General features: G+C 43.0%; 1 protein-coding gene across 3 annotated transcripts in view; it reads right to left on the bottom strand.

Moving 5' to 3' along the window:
* The window catches only part of VPS53 (VPS53 subunit of GARP complex), a 125242-nt gene that overhangs the window by 71494 nt on the left and 34509 nt on the right, over positions 1–19239 (bottom strand). For all 3 annotated transcript variants that reach the window (XM_068976074.1, XM_068976075.1, XM_068976076.1), the window contains 4 exons: positions 8530–8608; positions 5839–5982; positions 5237–5379; positions 2485–2626 (listed from right to left, as the gene is read on the bottom strand). In XM_068976074.1, coding sequence (XP_068832175.1) covers positions 2485–2626; positions 5237–5379; positions 5839–5982; positions 8530–8608 — 508 coding nt within the window. The remainder of the gene's footprint in view (positions 1–2484; positions 2627–5236; positions 5380–5838; positions 5983–8529; positions 8609–19239) is intronic.

Here is a 19239-nt window from a genome sequence, read left to right as displayed (position 1 = left end):
GTCAATCGGTCACCAAGGGGTGTGAAAAGGCCTGAGTGATACAGTGAAGGGTGGAAGGGAGCAAGCCTGGGAGGGTCTCTGGTTAACCTGGCCTTTGGCGGACTTATCTGCTCTATTATTTTCCAAGGAATCTGATAACTTTCAATGAAATCTGGCATATGGTAAAGAGTATTAGGATATACTTTGATTCATTCTGTAGTTCTACTACTCTGAAACAAAATGGTGACCACAAAAGATTACCCAAAAGGCATATCCTGGGATCAAGGCCAGACAGGCAAGAGGCTAGGAGACAAGGAACAGCCAGTCTTTGGATGGGGTATCCAGCAGCTAGACTGGCCATTAGGCCAGGTGGCACTTCTGACCCAGCGCAGGCCAGCCTCTTTCCAACACTGTCTGTTGGGAGCGTGGTCAGCAGTCACTACTAAGTCCATCGGGGTCTCTGACAGTGACGTCTGCAGGCTACTGGTGAAGGTGTGGCCCCACTTGCCCATAGCAAGATGTTTGCTGGACCAGGTTCAGAGTGAACTTTACTGACAGTGAGAAGCACAACCTTCACATCTCCCCAGAGCAGGGCGGCTGTGAACTGATTCTCCAGGACCTGGCCTGCCTTGTGGAAGAGGCCAGAGGAGTTCTGTTGCCTTTCTAGAAACTCATCTTTAAGGGAAGGTACTTGAAGGCTGTGGAGCTGCCATGGTCAGGAACTGGAATGCAGAATGGTTGCTGGGTCACAATAACTGGGACAAAGAACAGTCTCAGGAGAAGAGACTGTCTTAAAAGAGAGAAGTGACATGGAGAAGCCTGTGTGGAAGACAGCTGACCAACTGGAGAGGTGAAGGGTGAGTAAAAAGCTCATGGCTCAGAATTTCCCTGGTGGTTAAGACTACATCTGCCAATGCAGGGGGTGTAGGTTCGATTCCTAGTTGGAAAGGTGCTGCTGCTACTGCTGATAAGTCGCGTCAATCATATCTGACTCTGTGCAACCCCATAGACGGCAGCCCACCAGGCTCCCCCGTCCCTGGGATTCTCCAGGCAAGAACACTGGAGTGGGTTGCCATTTCCTTCTCCAGTGCATGAAAGTGAAAAGTGAAAGGGAAGTCGCTCAGTTGTGTCTGACTCTTTGTGACCCCATGGACTGTAGCCTACCAGGCTCCTCTGTCCATGGGATTTCCCAGGCAAGAGTACTGGAGTGGGGTGCCATTGCCTTCTCCGAGTTGGAAAGCTAAGATCCCACATGTCTCACAGCCAAAAAACCAAAAAATGAAACAGAAACAATACTGTAACAAATTCAATAAAGCCTTTAAAAATGGTCCACTTTAAAAAAAAAAGCTCATGGTTCAGCGGGATTTTTTGTAATCTGAAACTCTGCAAACTAGATGGGAGAGCTAGGCGACAGCTGAACAACTGGAGGAGGTATTTGTAAATTGATTATGCCAGAGAATTTCAAAGACAGAAGTCCAAAAAGGAATGGATTGGTGGGAAAGGTTTGGGGGTTCCTAGTGACTGGGAACAACATCGCAGAGCATAGTATCCCGGGGAGACAGAAGGCTGCAGTCTGGGAGCATGACCCTGGTAGTGAGGTAAAAGTGGAGAGACGCTGGGCTGCCCTGAGAAACAAATAGACATCCACTGTTATCATTTCCAGACCTTTTTCTTACCTGTTTACATATATAAACATGCTTCTTCCCCAAATGGAATTATACTATATGTACAGGGCTGTGTGGCTCAGTTGGTAAAGAATCTGCCTGCAATGCAGGAGATCCCTGGTTTGGAAAGATCCGTTGGAGAAAGGAAATGGCATCCCACTCCAGTATTCTTGCCTGGAAAACCGATGGACAGAGGAGCCTGGCAGCTACAGTTCATGGAGTCGCAAAGAGCTGGACATGACTTGGCGACTAAATTATCACCACTGGGCTATAGCCTACGTTTTGCACCTACATATGTGAGAGGGTTTCTTCCGGCAACAGCACATCTGCATCTATTGCTCACGCTACCACTCTGAGACTGTGCTATCTATTCCACAGCATGAATGTATCAGATTTCACTTAAGGTGAGTGATGGACATTACAGAAATCTCCAATGTTTTCTGCTTTTAAGGTTGCAGTTCACCTTTTTGGGGGTTACATCTTCCTCTAAGCACATCTTAATTATAAAACTGAAGAGTTAATAATGTAATAAGGTATTTGTAACTGAATAAGTGAAGACTCTATGACTCACAGAATTACTAGGCTTAAAATGGGGCTGATCCCTTGATAAAATGATGACAAGACATTCTAAAAATATGAAATACTGCATAATAGACAAATGATAAAGCCATACAGAATGTGTTATATGACTATTTGCATGATTTCAACAAAATCCTTGGGATGGAGGATTAAGCACTTGAGCTGATGGATGGAAACACCAAACTGTAAAAGACTTCAAAAGTGAAGCCCACCCACCCAGGCCACCAATGCCCCGGTCTGGTATCTCTTAGGACAGTCTTACCAGTGTTCCATCTGTCAGGGTGCACCCGGAAAAGCGTTTTGCAAGAAACCCCTCAAAGTTAGTCGTTCTCTGAATAGCAAAGAGAAGCAATTTCACTTCAATTTCCTTAGCTCTTGTACGCATGATCTTGGCAAGTTCTGTCCTTCAAATTAAAGAGAGAAGAATGTTGTCGAACAAACCGATCATTCAAGACAGGACAAAGTAAGTGGCTTTAGCTTATACTTAAAAAAAAAAAACAAAGTATGTAGTCATTTCAAAACCTGAAGTCTATCACCAACTAAGTTTAATGCTCAGGGAATAGAAACACATATTCTAAATAAGAATTTTAGGGAATTTCCTGGCAGTCCAGCAGTGAGGACTCTGCAATCTTGCTGCTGAGGGCCTGGGTTCAATCCCTGGTGGGGGAACTAAGATCTCATAAGCCAAGCAGCCTAAATAAATAAATAATAAGAATTTTAAGGTGAAATTATCCACCAGTCCAAAAATAAAACAAAATCGAAGATAATGGCTCTCAGTTTGTTTACACGGCTACTACAATTTTTATTATTTTTAAAATTTCCATTCACTTGTTAATAGTATATATGAAGCATTTACTCAGTATTTTATAAAAATGCATATATTCTATATAATTTTACAAGTCATTAATTACTGAATCATAAAGCCCTCCCTCTTCCAGATAGCTCAATAACCATCTTTCAACCAGAAAACAGGACCCCTGGGTAGAGATGGGAGAGATGGGAGTCAATCCCCTTGTAAAAAGTGACAGGTACCCATCTGGGTGTTTCCTGCCTGTGACGCTTACAGGCCACTCAAGTGTCCCATCTCAGAATGCTGCGTTGTAAGAGAGCAGTCTCACGAGAGTTCTCAGTAAGTACTGAGCTACAGATCATCTTCCCACACAAATAAACAACAAAAACCAAACAAAGAGCCTCTTAATTTGAGAATTATGTATCTACAGGCTTTTAGCCAAAATTTGAACAATGAAAGCTTAGCAGCAGCACTGCCATTAGCTGACACAACAGCACATGTGTTGGCTTTTATGTACACTCACTCTCCTGTGGACTTCATTTTTCACAGAAAATGAATTTTGCAAGACACTGAACTAGGGGCTAAAGTGAATTAGTTATCAGTCTCTCAAGCAATGCACTCTTTCTTTGCTAATCAGGACTTAGAAAGTGACAACCACAATCAACCTTGAATCAATAAGGTCATCTAAATCCAGCAGCAAGTATGTTTCTGAAAACCACCAGCACACAGAATGTCAAGCACCAAGGGTGACCCTAATGTAACTAGGGACTCTGGGTAGCAAGGAGGTGTCAAGGTAGGTTCAGCAACTGTAACCTGTATACACTCTGGTCGGGGATATTGATGATGGTGGAGGCCTCTGTGGATGCAGGGGAGGGCAGGGGGTATATGGGAAATCTCTTGTCAATCTTGCCACGAACGTAAATCTGCTTTAAAAACTAAAGCCTACGTGTGTATCCTAGAACCTGGGCTCTGCAACGTGAGGAGTCAATGCAATGAGAAACCACTGTGCCACAGGCAGAGAGCAGCCCCTGCTCACCCCAAACAGAGAAAGCCCATGCACAGCAATGAAGACTCAGCACAGTCATAAATAAATGATTTAAAAAATAAAGCCTATTACAAAATAAATAAACAGCCAATATCTCTTAATGAATCCCTGCCCCCTATGATGTGCTCTTAAAGCATACAAACTGACTGTAATCCACAATTTTAAGAGAGATGAAAGGTGGCTGAGTTATGCATACATATGGAACTTCTTAAAAAGTTAACTGGGGTTAATGTAACTGTGCACTGGTCAGGGGGCCTCTGTAGACTCTAGCTTTAGCTCTGTCCGGACACACTGATCTACACTTCTTGGGCTTTAATTCTTTGATCTAAAGGGACTATCTGGCCTTGGGCTATGGCTCATGGAACCGAAGACAGGAGGAATGAGAGAAGGTCTCTAAAAGGCTCAGAACACTCAGATGCCAAAGTGATTAACGATCCAAGGACTATAAACACTGGGTTAGGGGTGGGAAATCTGCTCAACAACTATTTCCTGAGTGTGTACTATGTCACTGGAGTAGACACAGCCCTGTCCCTCTGGAACCATCTACCCAGCATGTCAGAAAAGCAGAACAATGATGGATGTACATTCACTGCACATTGATATGTGTGACACAGACACAGGGGAAAACGTGGAGCAATGAATCACTACAGGGAATCTGGCTGACATGCTTTCGGATGGCTAAGAAGGCAGGCCGTCCAAGGTAGGGCAAGGCTATAGGGAAGTCCTAGAACAAAGATAAGAGCAGACTGTGGCTCTGTGTGGTGTGCATATCACTCTTAAGGTGGAACAGACATACAAACAAGCGCTCTGGCTACAGCCTGCTAGCCCAGGGCACTCATGTACCCTTTTCCGTTTTTCCCTATCAAGTGTTTACCCCCTCTTCACATAATGCTCTCTCCTCTAAGGCTGAAGTTCTGAAGATGGAGAAGGTGGAATACAGCTACAGTTGGAGTCAGGGACTCAGTTTGGGATATATTCTAACTTTCAATAGGAACGGAGTCTTCTGAAGGAACTCCAGCACAGCTGAAGACATGCTCCTGAAAATCATGATTCTCCAACCAATTTTTAAAAACAGGTGGAAGTGGTTCCAAAGCCACAGGAACCCATAGAGACTGGGGGGCTGGGCTTCAGTCAACTGATATCAATCAATACCCAAACCAGTAGAGAGTTGGCAGCTACCTTGTGATGTGGCAAAATTCCACAGCAATTCTTTCCGCCATGTACCACTCACGTGGGAACATCCGGCCATATTTCTCCTCGTAGTCCACGAGCTGGCGTTTGACCCAGGCATAGCGACGGTCGATTTTGTCCAGCCAGGCAACCTGGGGGAAGCAGGGAATAAAATCTACCCCAGCGCTCAGAAGCAGTATTGACAGTTGAAGGAAATAAGCAAAAACATAGAAGCAAGAAAAACACAACCAATCTATTTCTCATGATTTTAAAGAGTCTAGGTTACTTTTTTTACTTGATCCAGAGGTTCTTAACCCAGGGTCTATGATTGGGCTTCAAGGGTCTATAAATTTCCTGAAACTGTATGCAAGGTTTTATGTATAGGTGCATTTTTGCAGAGAAGATCTCTAGCTCTCATCCATTTCTCCAAAGGATCAAGGACCCCAAAATCGTTAAGAATCACTGAACTGTACAGTCAGCCCCTAGGAATCAGGGTTTAACAATCAACATTTTAAGATAGTAATAGTAATAAAATATAAATCATAGACGAGAGCAATCAATTTTTAGTACAATTCAAATGTGACATCTGAGCTCATTTGGTCAATACTTACATCTTGGTTTTCTTGAAAAAGTACCAGGTACTCTGACAGATGCTGTTTAATAAACTTTTTGATGATTTCCTGTTTGATTCTGGGGTCCAAGATATTAGCAACCTGACACGCATCTCGTAGAACGTTGCTGGGTCCTCCTGGCCTCTGGTAAAACACACAGCACACACACCAGTTCAGAAGCCAGACGCAATCTTTAAATCTTATGGCCTCTGACAGCTGCTGCTTCTTGTTCTACTCATGATGTTGTCATTACTTCCACTCCCCTGACACTCATTCTTCTGCTGTGGATGGATATTTGAGTTACTTGTTCCTCAATGAAAGAATCATTAAGCTAGTCTGTAGTAGCCAGTATAAAAGCTACTCTGTGAATCAACAATGAGACATCCTGGAAACAGGGCCAGGAACTTTTGCTTTCTGAACTGATGTCACCTTTCTGAAGGGCCCTAAAAGTCAGAATGACACCAGTCTGATGCCACACGTGCCACCTTCCTCTGACTCTAACCTTGGATTCCTGTTCTCAAAGTGCTGTAATTATGCCAAACAGCATGCTGGCATTTAAAACCTAAATCCAGGTTCCATCCACCACCCTTGCCCCACTGATGGTCAACCACGCAAACAGGCAGCCAGATTATATTATGATATTGGTGCCTTGACCTGAAAAAAGTCATAGAAGACCATCACAGGGCTGTATTGATATATCAGGATGGGAAGGCCTTTGTTATTACTGAAGGCAGTTCCGTCTCCTCGAACTTTTCTTTACAGTGACTCACTGAATGAGCGTGGCTGGCTGAGTGGACCACGGAACACGTGGCGTCGGCTCGTGGTTTGGCTAAATAGCCACGTAACTTTGGCACAGTTATTGACACTCATCTGAAAAATAACTGGAAAAAAATAATGCATTTTAACTAGGTGATGATTAAGGGTCTTACAAATCTTTATGATTTTTTAAAATCAATTCTAATTTATCCATCTCAACTGAAGTTCAAGAGTTTCTTAAGTGTCACTTAGGCTGCCCAAGAGCTAACTAAACTGTTAAATGCTGACTATGCTCCGTGCTGAGCGGCTATTCTGTCCCCCACGGAGAATTCTGACTGCTCAACTCTGGCTTCTGGATGAAAACGTTTGATCTGACAGAGAAGTTATGAAAGCCAAAATCTACAGGCTCACGGGTTCAGACTTTTTCATTTATAAAGGACTTCACAGCAACCTTGGATACCTTTTTAAACAAATCTTGATTTCCATTTGTGAAGCAGTAATAAAAACACAAAGCCTTTAAGAGAGGTCAATAGTCACTCAGAAGGAAAAAAGAAAACTCTTAGAGAAACATCAAGTCATCTAGCCAGGGAAAAGGGAAACAAGTTGCTAAAGAAAACCATTTTCACCTCATTTTCCTCCTGGGGTCTGAGAAAAAGGTATAATGTAGGTCAATGTTATATTTTCCTAAATGATAAAGCTGGGCTTTATCTGCATCTTTCTAAAACTTCTTAAAACCAGGGTCAATAGCAGAGTAGAGTAAAGCAGACCGTAGTGCTTATAACTTGTGAATCTCTTACTATCCCCTTTTTACAGGACTGTTTTCTGATACCCACTCCCCACAGTTACAGCAAATGGAAAAGGAAGATAAAGTCCACAAAGGAACATGCTTTATGAATAAAATACCTGATTGCTAGAAGACAGCCATAATATACGCAGACATGAAAATCAGAGGCAGGTTTCCTACAGGAGGTAATCGACAAAGCTGGGGCAGCTACCCCCACACACTTCCTAAGTCTCTTTTATGAGGCACAAAGAACAATGATTAAGATATTTCCAGTTATTGAGTTATAGAACAGATCCAGGAAACGTTCCTTGGCTCGGCAAACAGACATATATCCCCCACCTCCATCCACCAAGTGCCAGTCAGTGTGCTTCAGGTCATTTCTGAGCCACACAGTTCTTGCTCCTAAAATAGCTCAAATAATAAAGGGGAAAAAAAAGCTTCTGAGGGTTCTTCTCTCCTCAACACATGCAAAGCATTAAGATTATGTCTGCTACAATTTGAAGGATGGAGCTAAAAGCAGTTACCCCAGCAGAGTGACGGCCAAATGAGGCAAAACTTGTTACATGAGAAGTGTAACCAATAGCTCACGAGTGAAATTACTGTGGGCTTTGCAGACACAACACAAACAGTCAGGCTACCAGTGAGAGCTGAAGGGATTCATCCCAAAGAACAGGATTCTGACCATTAAAAGCGAGTCTCCTAACTGTCACTCTGAGAGTTACTTAAGCCTGGGCACGTTCCTGTCCGTTGTTTCCTCACCAAATTGAAACCAAAAAGTTATGTAACAATCCTAAAAAAAAAAATCACTGTGGTTTGGAAAAAAAAATTAAACAAACAAACAAAAAAAGTAACTATGAGAAAAAAGGTAATTCCCCAGACAGACAACATTTTGGGTTTGACACACGTTAAATGAAATCAAAACAAACCCTCACTGTGGATGCTGTGGGGACGCAGATGAAGAGCCGACTGATATTGCTTCGGGATATTTAAAATCAAGGATGGTCCATTACCCTGAATCTTTAGCACACAGACTTTATGGCTGCCAGCAACCGCATTTGAAATAGTAAGTGAATCATAGTTACGGTGAGTGTGAATCAGGCCAGAATATGGTGAGAATATCCAAAGACTGAAGGGAAAATGCAAAACAATACCTTGGTGCCCTGGGAAGGAAAAGCTTCTTCAAAATCGGCCAGGATTTGCTGTCCTAACTCAGTCTGGGCTGCCTTCACTCTGTAGGGAAAAGAGAATATATCATTACCTGGCATAATTTTCAAATGTCCATAAATAACTGTGCACATAGAGGTTATGACTGCTGAAGTCTTCAGGGATCATCCAGGAAGCAGGCAGTGGTGGCTAGATAAGATAGGTCACACACTAGTTAGCAGCAGGTTTATGACTACATCAGCTTCCCCAGTGGCTCAGTGGCAAAAAATTTGCCTGCCATGCAGGAGACACGGAAGTCGCGGGTTCAATCCCTGGGTCAGGAAGTTCCCCTGGAGAAGGGCATGGCAACCCACTCCAGTATTCATGCCTGGAAAATCCCACGGACCAAGGAGCCTGGTGGGCTACAATCCATGGGGTTGCAAAGAGTCGGACACAACTGAGCGACTTCGCTACTCACTACTGGGCATTAGTATATAGCTTCTTCCTGTGGCGTAACTACCCCAATGACATTAAAATGTCATTCATTTACACTTGCCCAGTGTACCACAGAGGAGCCTGGTGGGCTACAGTCCCGAGGGTCACAGAGTCGGACACAACTGAGCATGCACACACACACAGATTCTTTCTACATCCCAGAGCTCTCCTAGGCCTCCCCTCAGCTGTCGTGAGGTAGTACACGTGTCTTTGCAAAATGTCACTGGGGTAGTTACGCCACAGGAAGATGCTATATACTAATGCCCAGTAGTGAGTAGTGAAGTCGCTCAGTCGTGTCCGACTCTTTGCGACCCCATGGACTGTAGCCCACCGGGCTCCTTGGCCCATGGCATTTTCCAGGCATGAATACTGGAGTGGGTTGCCATTTCCTTCTCCAGGGGATCTTCCTGACCCAGGGATCGATCCCAGGTCTCCCGCATTGTAGGCAGATGCTTTACTGTCTGAGCTACCAGGGAAGCTCAAGTCAAATTTAAATCCACTTTGGGTTACTGGTGTAATTACTCTGCCGATCCTTGGAGAACAGGATGGGAAGTGGGTTTTGAACTGCTTCAGGGTTGCTGTTTTTTTCAACCTGGAAACCAACATCAAGATTCTAAGTTTTAACAAGTGAACCAAAATACTGTTTTCTAAAGTAAAAAGATCAAATGATAAAATGAACTGCTATTTGAGTGTGAAGGTCACTGAATGAAGACTTCAGTTTGCTTGGGAGATGGTGAGGATGAAGACTGAGTCACACTGGAAATGAGTTTGAAAGGGGAGGCTGGAACTGAACTGGGTGGTTTTCATGGAAATGAGGAGCTCAAGAACTAGTGCTTGGCTGAGAGGAAGGAAGAGAAAGGAGAAGCAGCCAAGAGGGGAGAGGAGCTCTGGGTCGGCCGCCCGCCACCAGCTCGCCCTCCCCCAGCCCAGGGAGTTGGGTCCCTCCTGCCCACCATCCTCACAGCTGGACTGCCCTGAGCCTGAGGCAAATCTTTTATCTTCGCTAAAAGCACCATAAAATAATGTTCTTCCTTTTTTGGTCTCCACCCTGTTACTCTGGAATTAACTTTATGAAGTTTCTAGAAATAGTGAACAGCTCAAAACCACAATTTCTTTGGCTACTAGGCTGTGCCTGGCAACCTACAGAGATTTTTTTTTTTTAATGAGGGGATAGTCAGGACCCAAAATGGTCTGGTTTTTCTGTGGCATAGTTATAATTATGCCTTATTCCAAATACTTTCCAGGGTTTTTCCACTATCTTCAAAACTTAAAACTACTCTCATAGGTGAGTTTGCAGCCTCTTTTAGTTACTTTCCAAGGGGATGAGAAATGACAGAGATAAGGTTGTCACCCAAGTAGCCCACACATTAGAATCTAATGACATTAAAATGTCATTCATTTACACTTGCCCAGCATACCACAGGAAACATTCCTTGAGTATGAGTTCTGACAAGAAAGAAGATGCTTTTGTAAAACCATTACCTCTGAGGTCTTATGACTCCACATAATGGGCCAGACAGACCGACTCCTCTAGTGCCAGGTCACAAGACAGAGCTTCCAGGCCCCTTTGTTCCTTCTCTCTCCTCTTGGCAGCCAAAGAGAGCACAGGTTCCCCACTAAGCCACAGATCACTCCTGGAGGGGAAGTTCCACCCCGGTGGAAAAGTCACAGTCTATTTGCAGGGCTCCTGAGTGTCTCGGTGATGTGATGGTCCCGGCTCTGCCTCTGTCACCCTTTCTACTGCGACATTCCCTGACCACGTATTCTTAACCAGATTTGAAACTGGGGTGCCTGAGGCAATATGGATGGACCTAGAGATTATCACACTAAGCGAAGTAAATCAGAAAGAGAAAGACAAATACCATATGTTATTTCTTGCCTGTGGAATCTAAACTGTGACACAGATGAAATTATCTATGGAACAGAAGCAGACTCACAGGCACAGAGAACAGATTCGTGATTGCCCAGGGGAAGGGAGGGAGGGGAGGGGCGGACTGAGAGTCTGGGGCTAATAGGTGCAAACTGTTAGACTGGACAGCACAGGGAACTTTAACCAATCTCCTGGGATAAACCATAATGGAAAAGAACATAAAGAAGAATGTCTACATGTGTATAACTGAATCACTTTGCTGTACAGCAGAAATTAACACACAGAATAAATCAACTATACTATACTTCAATAAAATATTTAGAAACAGAAATTGGAGTGCCTGCAAAGACAACCAGAGCCTATAAGGGCAAAAGTATCAGCTTGTGATTTGCAGACCCCCTTGCCTTCTTCTACAGTCCATTTCCAAGATTACTTCTTGAGACAGTCTAGACTTAGCTGTGCAACTAGTGAGCTATGTGTACTCCTAATTAAGTCATTTCCCGCAAGTGAGCCATAACTAAGAATGGCTGTGAACTAAGAGGGTGGGGATGGAGGCCTGGACTAGATGCCTTTCAGTATTATTGTTATCTGATTACTCCACAACACACATCTTGCAGCTCTAGCTGGCAACAGCATCCATCCTTACTGGTGACTGCAAGTCGGATGTCTAATGAACACTGGAGCAGAATAATCAGCTTCTGCATGTTTCCAAGTGTCGTTTCTGAAGTGTCTAGCAGTGACTCAGATGAAAGAGAAACCATTCCCCTTCGTGACAGTAATGATGGTAACTAGAAACCCAAACCCTGGTTCATGCACTTGCAGGATAAGATGTGAATAGTGGTCTTTACAATCAGTTGCCTGAGCAAGATCCTACAAAGACATCAAACACACTGAAAAAAACACATCTTTGGCCTCACTCCTTCAAACTCCTTCCTCTTCCAACCATGAAAAGTAAGCTCTTACTGTGAAGAGATGGAGCACCAGACTCTGTTAGCAGAGTACTTATGTAAGTTCAGCTACCAAGACTTCCTAGTCATCCTTATGAAAGTCAACCTACAACTAATAGAGAACAGGGGAAATGACAATTTCTCCCGGATCCAAATAAGCTTGACCTGGTTAGGTGGTGACAGCTCAGTGCTGACCACTCTTAGCAAATGAGAGATTCCCTATGCCATGCCGGAAACGATTGCCAACCAACTGCCTCCTGGCATCCTCCACACCATGTGACCAGGGGTTGTTCAAAGGCACCCTTCCCATGGGACTTCCCTGGTGGTCTAGTGGGTAAGGGGCAACGAAGCCGATGCGACTCGACTACTGAGCTATATGCACCACAGCTGGAGAGAAGAAAGCTCGAGCACCACAGCTAAGACCTCATGCAGTCATAAATAAATAAATCTTAAAAAAAAGCACCCTTGCCTAAATGCGCTATCAGATTTCAGCAGAGGGATGGCAGCAGAGGGACCACAAGCTCTGAAAACCATTTAGACATTTATGGACAAAATAACTCTGATGCTTCCCATACCCTGTGCATGACTGTCCCAGAGAAAGTACCCTCAGTAACTTGCAATAAACTGACCTCCCAAAATAGAGAGTCTGTACCGGACAGAATGATTCGTCAGTCTGATTAGTCAGATACTCCAGTTCCAAGGAGACAGAATCTCAACCCAGAATCTTAGAGTGACTCAGTGGGACGCTTTGATATCATCAAGTACAATCCTTACGCTTTCAAAACGCGTGCATTTGAAACTTAATATCCTTTCAGAAAGAACCTGTCATAGTCATACAGCTAGCTGGGCCTTTCCTTTCTTCCTTCCTTTTCCTTTATGTAAAAATTTTTATTGAAGTATATATAGTTAGTTGACTAGCTACGCCTTTTCATCCTCCACTTTAATTTCTTTGACCACTATGCCAAGTGATCCCCTCAATACGCCAAGTACCTCTCATGCAGAAGAGGTTAGAAATGGCCCTGAAAAATATGTCTCAGTTAGAAGCTTTCATAGATTTCAAGAGAACGCCAGAACCTTCCATTTTTCCTCAGGAAATACTGACTGATTACTAGACACATTGGCTTTCTCAGATATTCTTAAGCCAGGAGGATTTGAAATATAAAGATGACATTAAAGGGAAAAAAAAAACCTTTCCGTCAACGCTACATTAACGTTTAAGCATTTTCCAGAAGGGTAGTTGGAAGAAACAGCTGTATTCAAATTGACGTCCATGAACTTCATATTTCAAATGTGCAGGCAAAGATGTCAGCACACAGGCTTTCCTGTGACTTCCGCAGTCTACAGACAGCAAGCTCTGAAGCTAGAGGCACTGAGGTGGTGCACAGGGTGTAAGGCTCCCGCCTTCCCCCGTCTCCCCAAACAAACAAGCTATTTCTATCACTTCCAGATGGTTCTACCATCGCTATGTAAACATAGGGAGGAAAATTCACCAGAAATGATGCTAAAAATAAGAAGTCTGGACTTTCCTCAAACTTTTAGTACCTCCTGAAAAAGAACTGTAGTCCAGGCACTGGAAACAAGCAATTCCTTCCCTTCCGTTAGTTTTAGTGTTACTTAATAGCACTTACTCTCTATTAATCAAAACATTTTTTTTTTTTTTTGCAAATAGAAGTTGTGAAATGAACAAAAAGAAAAGTAAATCCTCCTGTGTTCTCAGCAATCCTACATGATAATGAATAGCTGGAGCACCAAACTGTACTGATAGAAAGTTATCTTTTAAGGGGAGTGTCTTTACAGCAGTGATCACAAAGTTTCTGTGATTTATAAAATAACATCTTTGGAAAAACAAAATTAAAAGGCAAGAAATCCTCAAAGAGTGCATTCTCTTGTTTTTCACCATATGCTTTCTTATAATATAAATAAAATTCAGTTCTACCACGCTCCTACCACCAGCAGTGCCCATCCTATGCAATCACGAAACCTCCTTGACTACATGGTTGCTGTCATGGAATGGTCTTTATCTTTTTCTAATCCAGAACACAGCCCCAAACTCCAGTCTCTTGTAACTATAACTGACAAGACTTTTACAAAATACAAATAAGACTATGTCTCTTCCTGCTTAAAATCTTTCATTGTCCACAAAACAAATGCAGAGCAGATTCAAAACGAATGTAGAGTCAGATCTATGACCTGACTCTGCCTACTGAGACAGACTTTCACTCTCCACGCTCTTCTTTTCCCCCCTCTCTTCTTGTCTTGGTAGTATGGTCCTACCTTTTGTTTGGGCCACACCCCATGCCATGTGGGATCTTAGTTCCTTAACCAGGGATCAAACCCATACCTCCTGCAATGAAAGCATGGTGCCTTCCTCAGATCTTACCCATTCTTTTAAGGTCAGATTAAAACTTAATACTTCTTGATCCCTACCCTCAGCCCCTGAAGGCTGAGTCTCTCAGTCCCTCTTCTGAGACCCTGCTGTCCCCAGACAGCATGGACTAGTTCTGTTATATCCATCTCTATCAGTGTCTCTCACAATAATGGTGAGCTCTTTGAAGGCAAAGAGTATGTGTTTTTCACCTCATGCCCTCAGGACCCCAGCACAGAGCCTGGGATCTAGAAAGCGTGTGGTCAGTACGAAGAGAAGAATAAGTGAATGGGAAAAGAGATCAACTTTGGATTATCAGGAGGGTGAGAGGTGGTGACGCTGTCTCCCCCACCCACCCCTCACCCCCACCACCCAGCAGAGCAACTCTGCCTTCTCCATCTGAGCTTCCGTCTTTCCTGCAGCTCATAAGGTCCCATTTGTCTGCTCTCTTGGCTGCTTCGTATCCCCAGCTTGACAGGGCAATCAGCCAGTTATAAGTGTGATGGGATTAGGAAGGAGGAAAAGAAGGGTGGTAATTTCCCGAGTATTTTGCCAAGCTCTGTTCCGACACTCCTTACCAGAGTCTTGGCATTTCCATTCTAAGATGGCACCCTGAGCATGAGGTATAACCCCTCCCCTTCCTGTCCCAGATCATCTGAAGTAATGAAAAGAGTTTAATAAGAATCCAGAATTGGGCAAGAAAAGGAGAGGTAGACTAGAAACTCTGGTAGGACAGGACTGAAGAAGGAAACCTCTGCCAAAATGGCTTCTCAAAGATGAAGGACATGGGCTTCCCTGGTGGGCCAATGGTTAAGCATCAGCCCTGCAATGCAGGGGACACCGGTTTGACCCTTGGTCCAAGAAGATCCCACATGCCCAGGGGCGACTAAGCCTGTGGCTCGCTGAAGCCCGGGAGCTACAACTACTGAGCCCAAATGCCTAGAGCCTATGTTCTGCAACAAGGGAAGCCACTACGATGAGAAACCCACACACTACAACTAGAGTAGCCCCTATTCGTCACAACTAGAGAAAGCCCACGAGCAGCAGTGAAGACCCAGCACAGTCAAATCGATTTTTAAAAAGATGAAGGACACGAGGGGAGTGGATACCAGGAGCAGGAGGGTGGCTCCTGGCACCCATCAGGGGGATGCTGGGCTCCTGCAAGAGAAACAACTAAGCCAGTGCCAGGTCTCAGCCCGTCCTTAAGTGATCAGGTCAGGAGTGGCTGTGGGTCTGAGAAACCCAGCAGAGTCCACAGGGCTGACAACACAGAGGCAGATCAGAAACTCATGGGCCCAGAAGATCAGCCACCAGCACAGCCTCCCTGGCGGCTCCCCCAGCTCCAGCCCCACCTCACCTGAGAAGCACTGTCTGCAGCACATGTAGCCAAGTGGCATATCCCGCCTACCCCTTCATGAGCAGGGGGCAGTAAGATAGCATCTCTGATCAGGCTGACAGAGAATCTCACAGCCAAAAATGAGCATTCCGCTAGACATCACCAAACATGCAACACCAAGAAAGTCATTACAAATGAACTGAAGACCTTAGAGCACAGAGAAACAGAGCAGGCAACTCAGAACTTTAGAACCTGTATAATTTATGTTCCCTGAGAGGTTTAAGATGATACTATGCCCATGAAAAAAGAATTAACTAGATACCCTGAAGATTAAAGTTGGATTGTTGCAATAAAAACTCAACAGCTAGGCTACATAACAGAATGGGCACCATTGAAGAACAAATTTAAAAAGGAAAGTTGAGTTGAGGAATTCAGCTTAACAGGACAAAAAGGTATAAAGCATTAAAAAGAAAAAAAAAAGGAGGGCCTGGTTTCAGTCCCTGGTCAGGAAACTAGATCCCACATGCCACAGCTAAAGACCCCACGTCCCAGTTAAAAGATCCTCATGCCACAACTAAGACCTGGAACAGCCAAATAAATTAATAAATAAATTTTTAAAAGTTAAGGAACACAGTAGCAGATCCAGAAGTTCCAATACTCGTGTACAAGGGATTCCACAAAGAGAAAACAAAGGACAGAGCACAAAGAGAAATAAAAGAGAACACCATCTCAGAATTTAAGGAACTCATGAGTCTTCAGATTAACCATACCATTAAGTACTAAGCAACATGAATGAAAGGAGATCTATGTCCTAGTAAAATCCCTAATTCTCCCACCACCAAATCTCAAACGCTTCCAGAAGAAAATAAAAATGAAACAAAAATAGATTATCTTATAAAGGAGGAAGAATGAGATGGCCTTCAGGTTTTTTCCAGGCAACAATGAATGCCAGATGACAGACTGCCTTTGTCTATCCTATAACACCCATGAGGTGGAAGCAACTCAGCCATCCAACAACAGATGAATGGACAAACAAAATGTAGTCTCTACGTACAATGAAGTACTCAGTCTTAAAAAGGAACAAAATTCTGATAAATGATACAACACAGATGAATCTGAAAACATGCTAACTGAAATAAACTGGACACAAACTGTTTGAGTCCACCTACATGAAGTACCCAGAAGAGGCAAATTCACAGACAGAAAATTGATCAGAGGTAACCAGAGGTGGGGAAGAAGAGGTAATGAGTGTTATTATTTAACGCATACAGAGCTTCTATCTGGGGTAATCAAAAACTTTAAGGAATGGCTGTACGATAATGTGAAAGTGTGCTTGCATGCTCAGTCGCTTCAGTCATGTCCAGCTCTGTGACCCTATGGACTGTAGCCCACCAAGCTCCATGGGATTCTCCAAGCAAGAATACTGGATGGGTTGCCATGCCCTCCTCCAGGGAATCTTCCCGATCCAAGGATTGAACATGCGTCTCCTGTGTTGCAGATGGATTCTTTACCATTGAGCCACTGGGGAAGACTGAATGTATACTTAACGCTATGAAATTGTCCAGTGAAAAATAATTAAAATGGTAAATTTTAATGCAATGTATATTTCAATACAATTTTTAAAGAGATAAAGAAGTAGGTACCTTGAATGGACCAATTACTATTGAAGAGACTGAAAGGACAAGGATCTGGATTGAAAACAGGTAACAGACCTAGACGGTTTCTGCAGGCAAGATCTGGGACTTCCCTCATGGTCCAGTGGTTAAGAATCTGCCCTGTAATGCAGGAGATGCAGGTTTGATCCCTGGTTGGGGAACCAAGATCTCACATGCTGAGGGGCACTTACTGAAGCCTCAGCACTGCAAGAAAAGACCCTGTATAATGCAACTAAGACCAAATGCAGCCCCCCAAAATAAATAAATATCTATAAAATAAATGTATAAATAATAAAATAAATAATATATATAAATAATAAAATAAATACATTTTTAAAAATCTGACAAAGGATTGGTATCCAGAACACACAGAGAATTCCTACAGATTAATAAGGAAGGGATAAGGTGGCTTAGACAGTAAAGAATGCATCTGCAATGTGGGAGACCTGGGTTGGATCCCTGGGCTAGGAAGATCCCCTGAAGGAGGGCATGGCAACCCACTCCAGTATTCTTGCCTAGAGAACCCCATAGACAGAGGAGCCTGGCAGGCAACAGTCCATGGGGTCACAAGAGTCAGGCACCACTGAGCAACTAAGCACAGCACACAAGTAACTCAACAGACAAACAGGCAAAGGATACATACCGGCATCTCACAGAGGAAATGCAAATGACTAATAGTCAAAAGAAAACTAATCTCACTAGTTGCCAGATAAATGAAAATGAAAGGAATTAGGTACCATTTTTTATCCATCAGATCAATGAAAAGGAAAATTAACCAAATCAAGTGTTGTTGAAGATAAGGGGAAATGGGTACTCACACACTGTTCAGATGGTCCTATAAATAAATTAAGCCACTTTGGAGGGCAAAGGAACAGCAGTTATTAAAATTTTATTTTATTTATTTATTTTTAATTTAAATTTATTTATTTTAATTGGAGGCTAACTACTTTACAATATTGTATTGGTTTTGCCATACATCAACATGAATCTGCCACGGGTGCACACGTGTTCCCCATCCTGAACCCCACTCCCAGTTATTAAAATTTTAAATGCACATGACCTATTACCCAGAATTTATCGTAGAAAAATTGCAGATGTGTAAGAAGGAGTGTATTTTTCAAATCAGAAACAAACGGTCTAGTGATATGAAAATCATTAAATAATCTGTGGTATGTTATACTATAAAACTCTATGCATCAATTTAAAAAAATGAGTTAGGTTTGTATACACTGATGTGGTGAAACCTCTAAAATATACTCTTAAGTTAAAAACAAAAAGAAAGATTGAGAATGAAGCATATGGTATGAGATCATTTATTTAAAACAAAACAAAGCAAAGTAAATGCACAATCTAAAACTAAAGATTTATTTAAATGCACAGAAAAAAAATCTAGAGGATGAGAATTAAACTGATAATAGTAACTAGCGCTATGGGTAGCAGTGGACATCAGGTATCGCTAAAGAGGACTTAAGTTTCATCTGTATATTAACTTTTTTTAAAATAAAGAAAACGTACATGTGTATTAGTTATATAATTAAAAATAAAGACACTTAGGAAAAAAGAGAGGCCTGTAGCCATTAGGTCTTATCAGAAGGCAGAGTTAAAAAGGATGGTTCCTGCTGAGTACCGGCCTCTTTATTTCTTCTTTGTAGCCAAAAAAGGGTTAGGATCCATCAATTGTGACTGTCTGGGTCTTACTATCTTTCCTGCTGCTACTTTTAACAGACAAGGCATTAACTCCCCCACTCTCTCTCTTTAAGCATCTGCCTTTCTTTCTATTGGCTCTAAATCTGGGGTCAAAACTCAATAGAATAGGATGGAAAGAACAAATGTAAAGAGGTTAAGTCATCATTTTGTTACACCTGAAGTTCAAGGGCAGGCTGTTATTGGCAAAGACTGCCATAGCAGTCTCTCCTCCCACGAGCTCTGTATACCAGTGTGACTTCGACACTCCTCCCATTGGGGGTGAGGGCAGCCATGTTCCTTCCTCTTGAATTCTGAATGCCAGGTGACCACAGAAGTGACCTTATGTGACTTCTAAGACCTGGTT

The sequence above is a fragment of the Capricornis sumatraensis genome, chromosome 8, assembly GCF_032405125.1.
Source record: "Capricornis sumatraensis isolate serow.1 chromosome 8, serow.2, whole genome shotgun sequence".
NCBI classification, from domain to species: Eukaryota; Metazoa; Chordata; class Mammalia; order Artiodactyla; family Bovidae; genus Capricornis; species Capricornis sumatraensis.
Note: the sequence above shows the minus strand (reverse complement) of the source record. Positions and strands in the feature narration are given on the sequence as shown.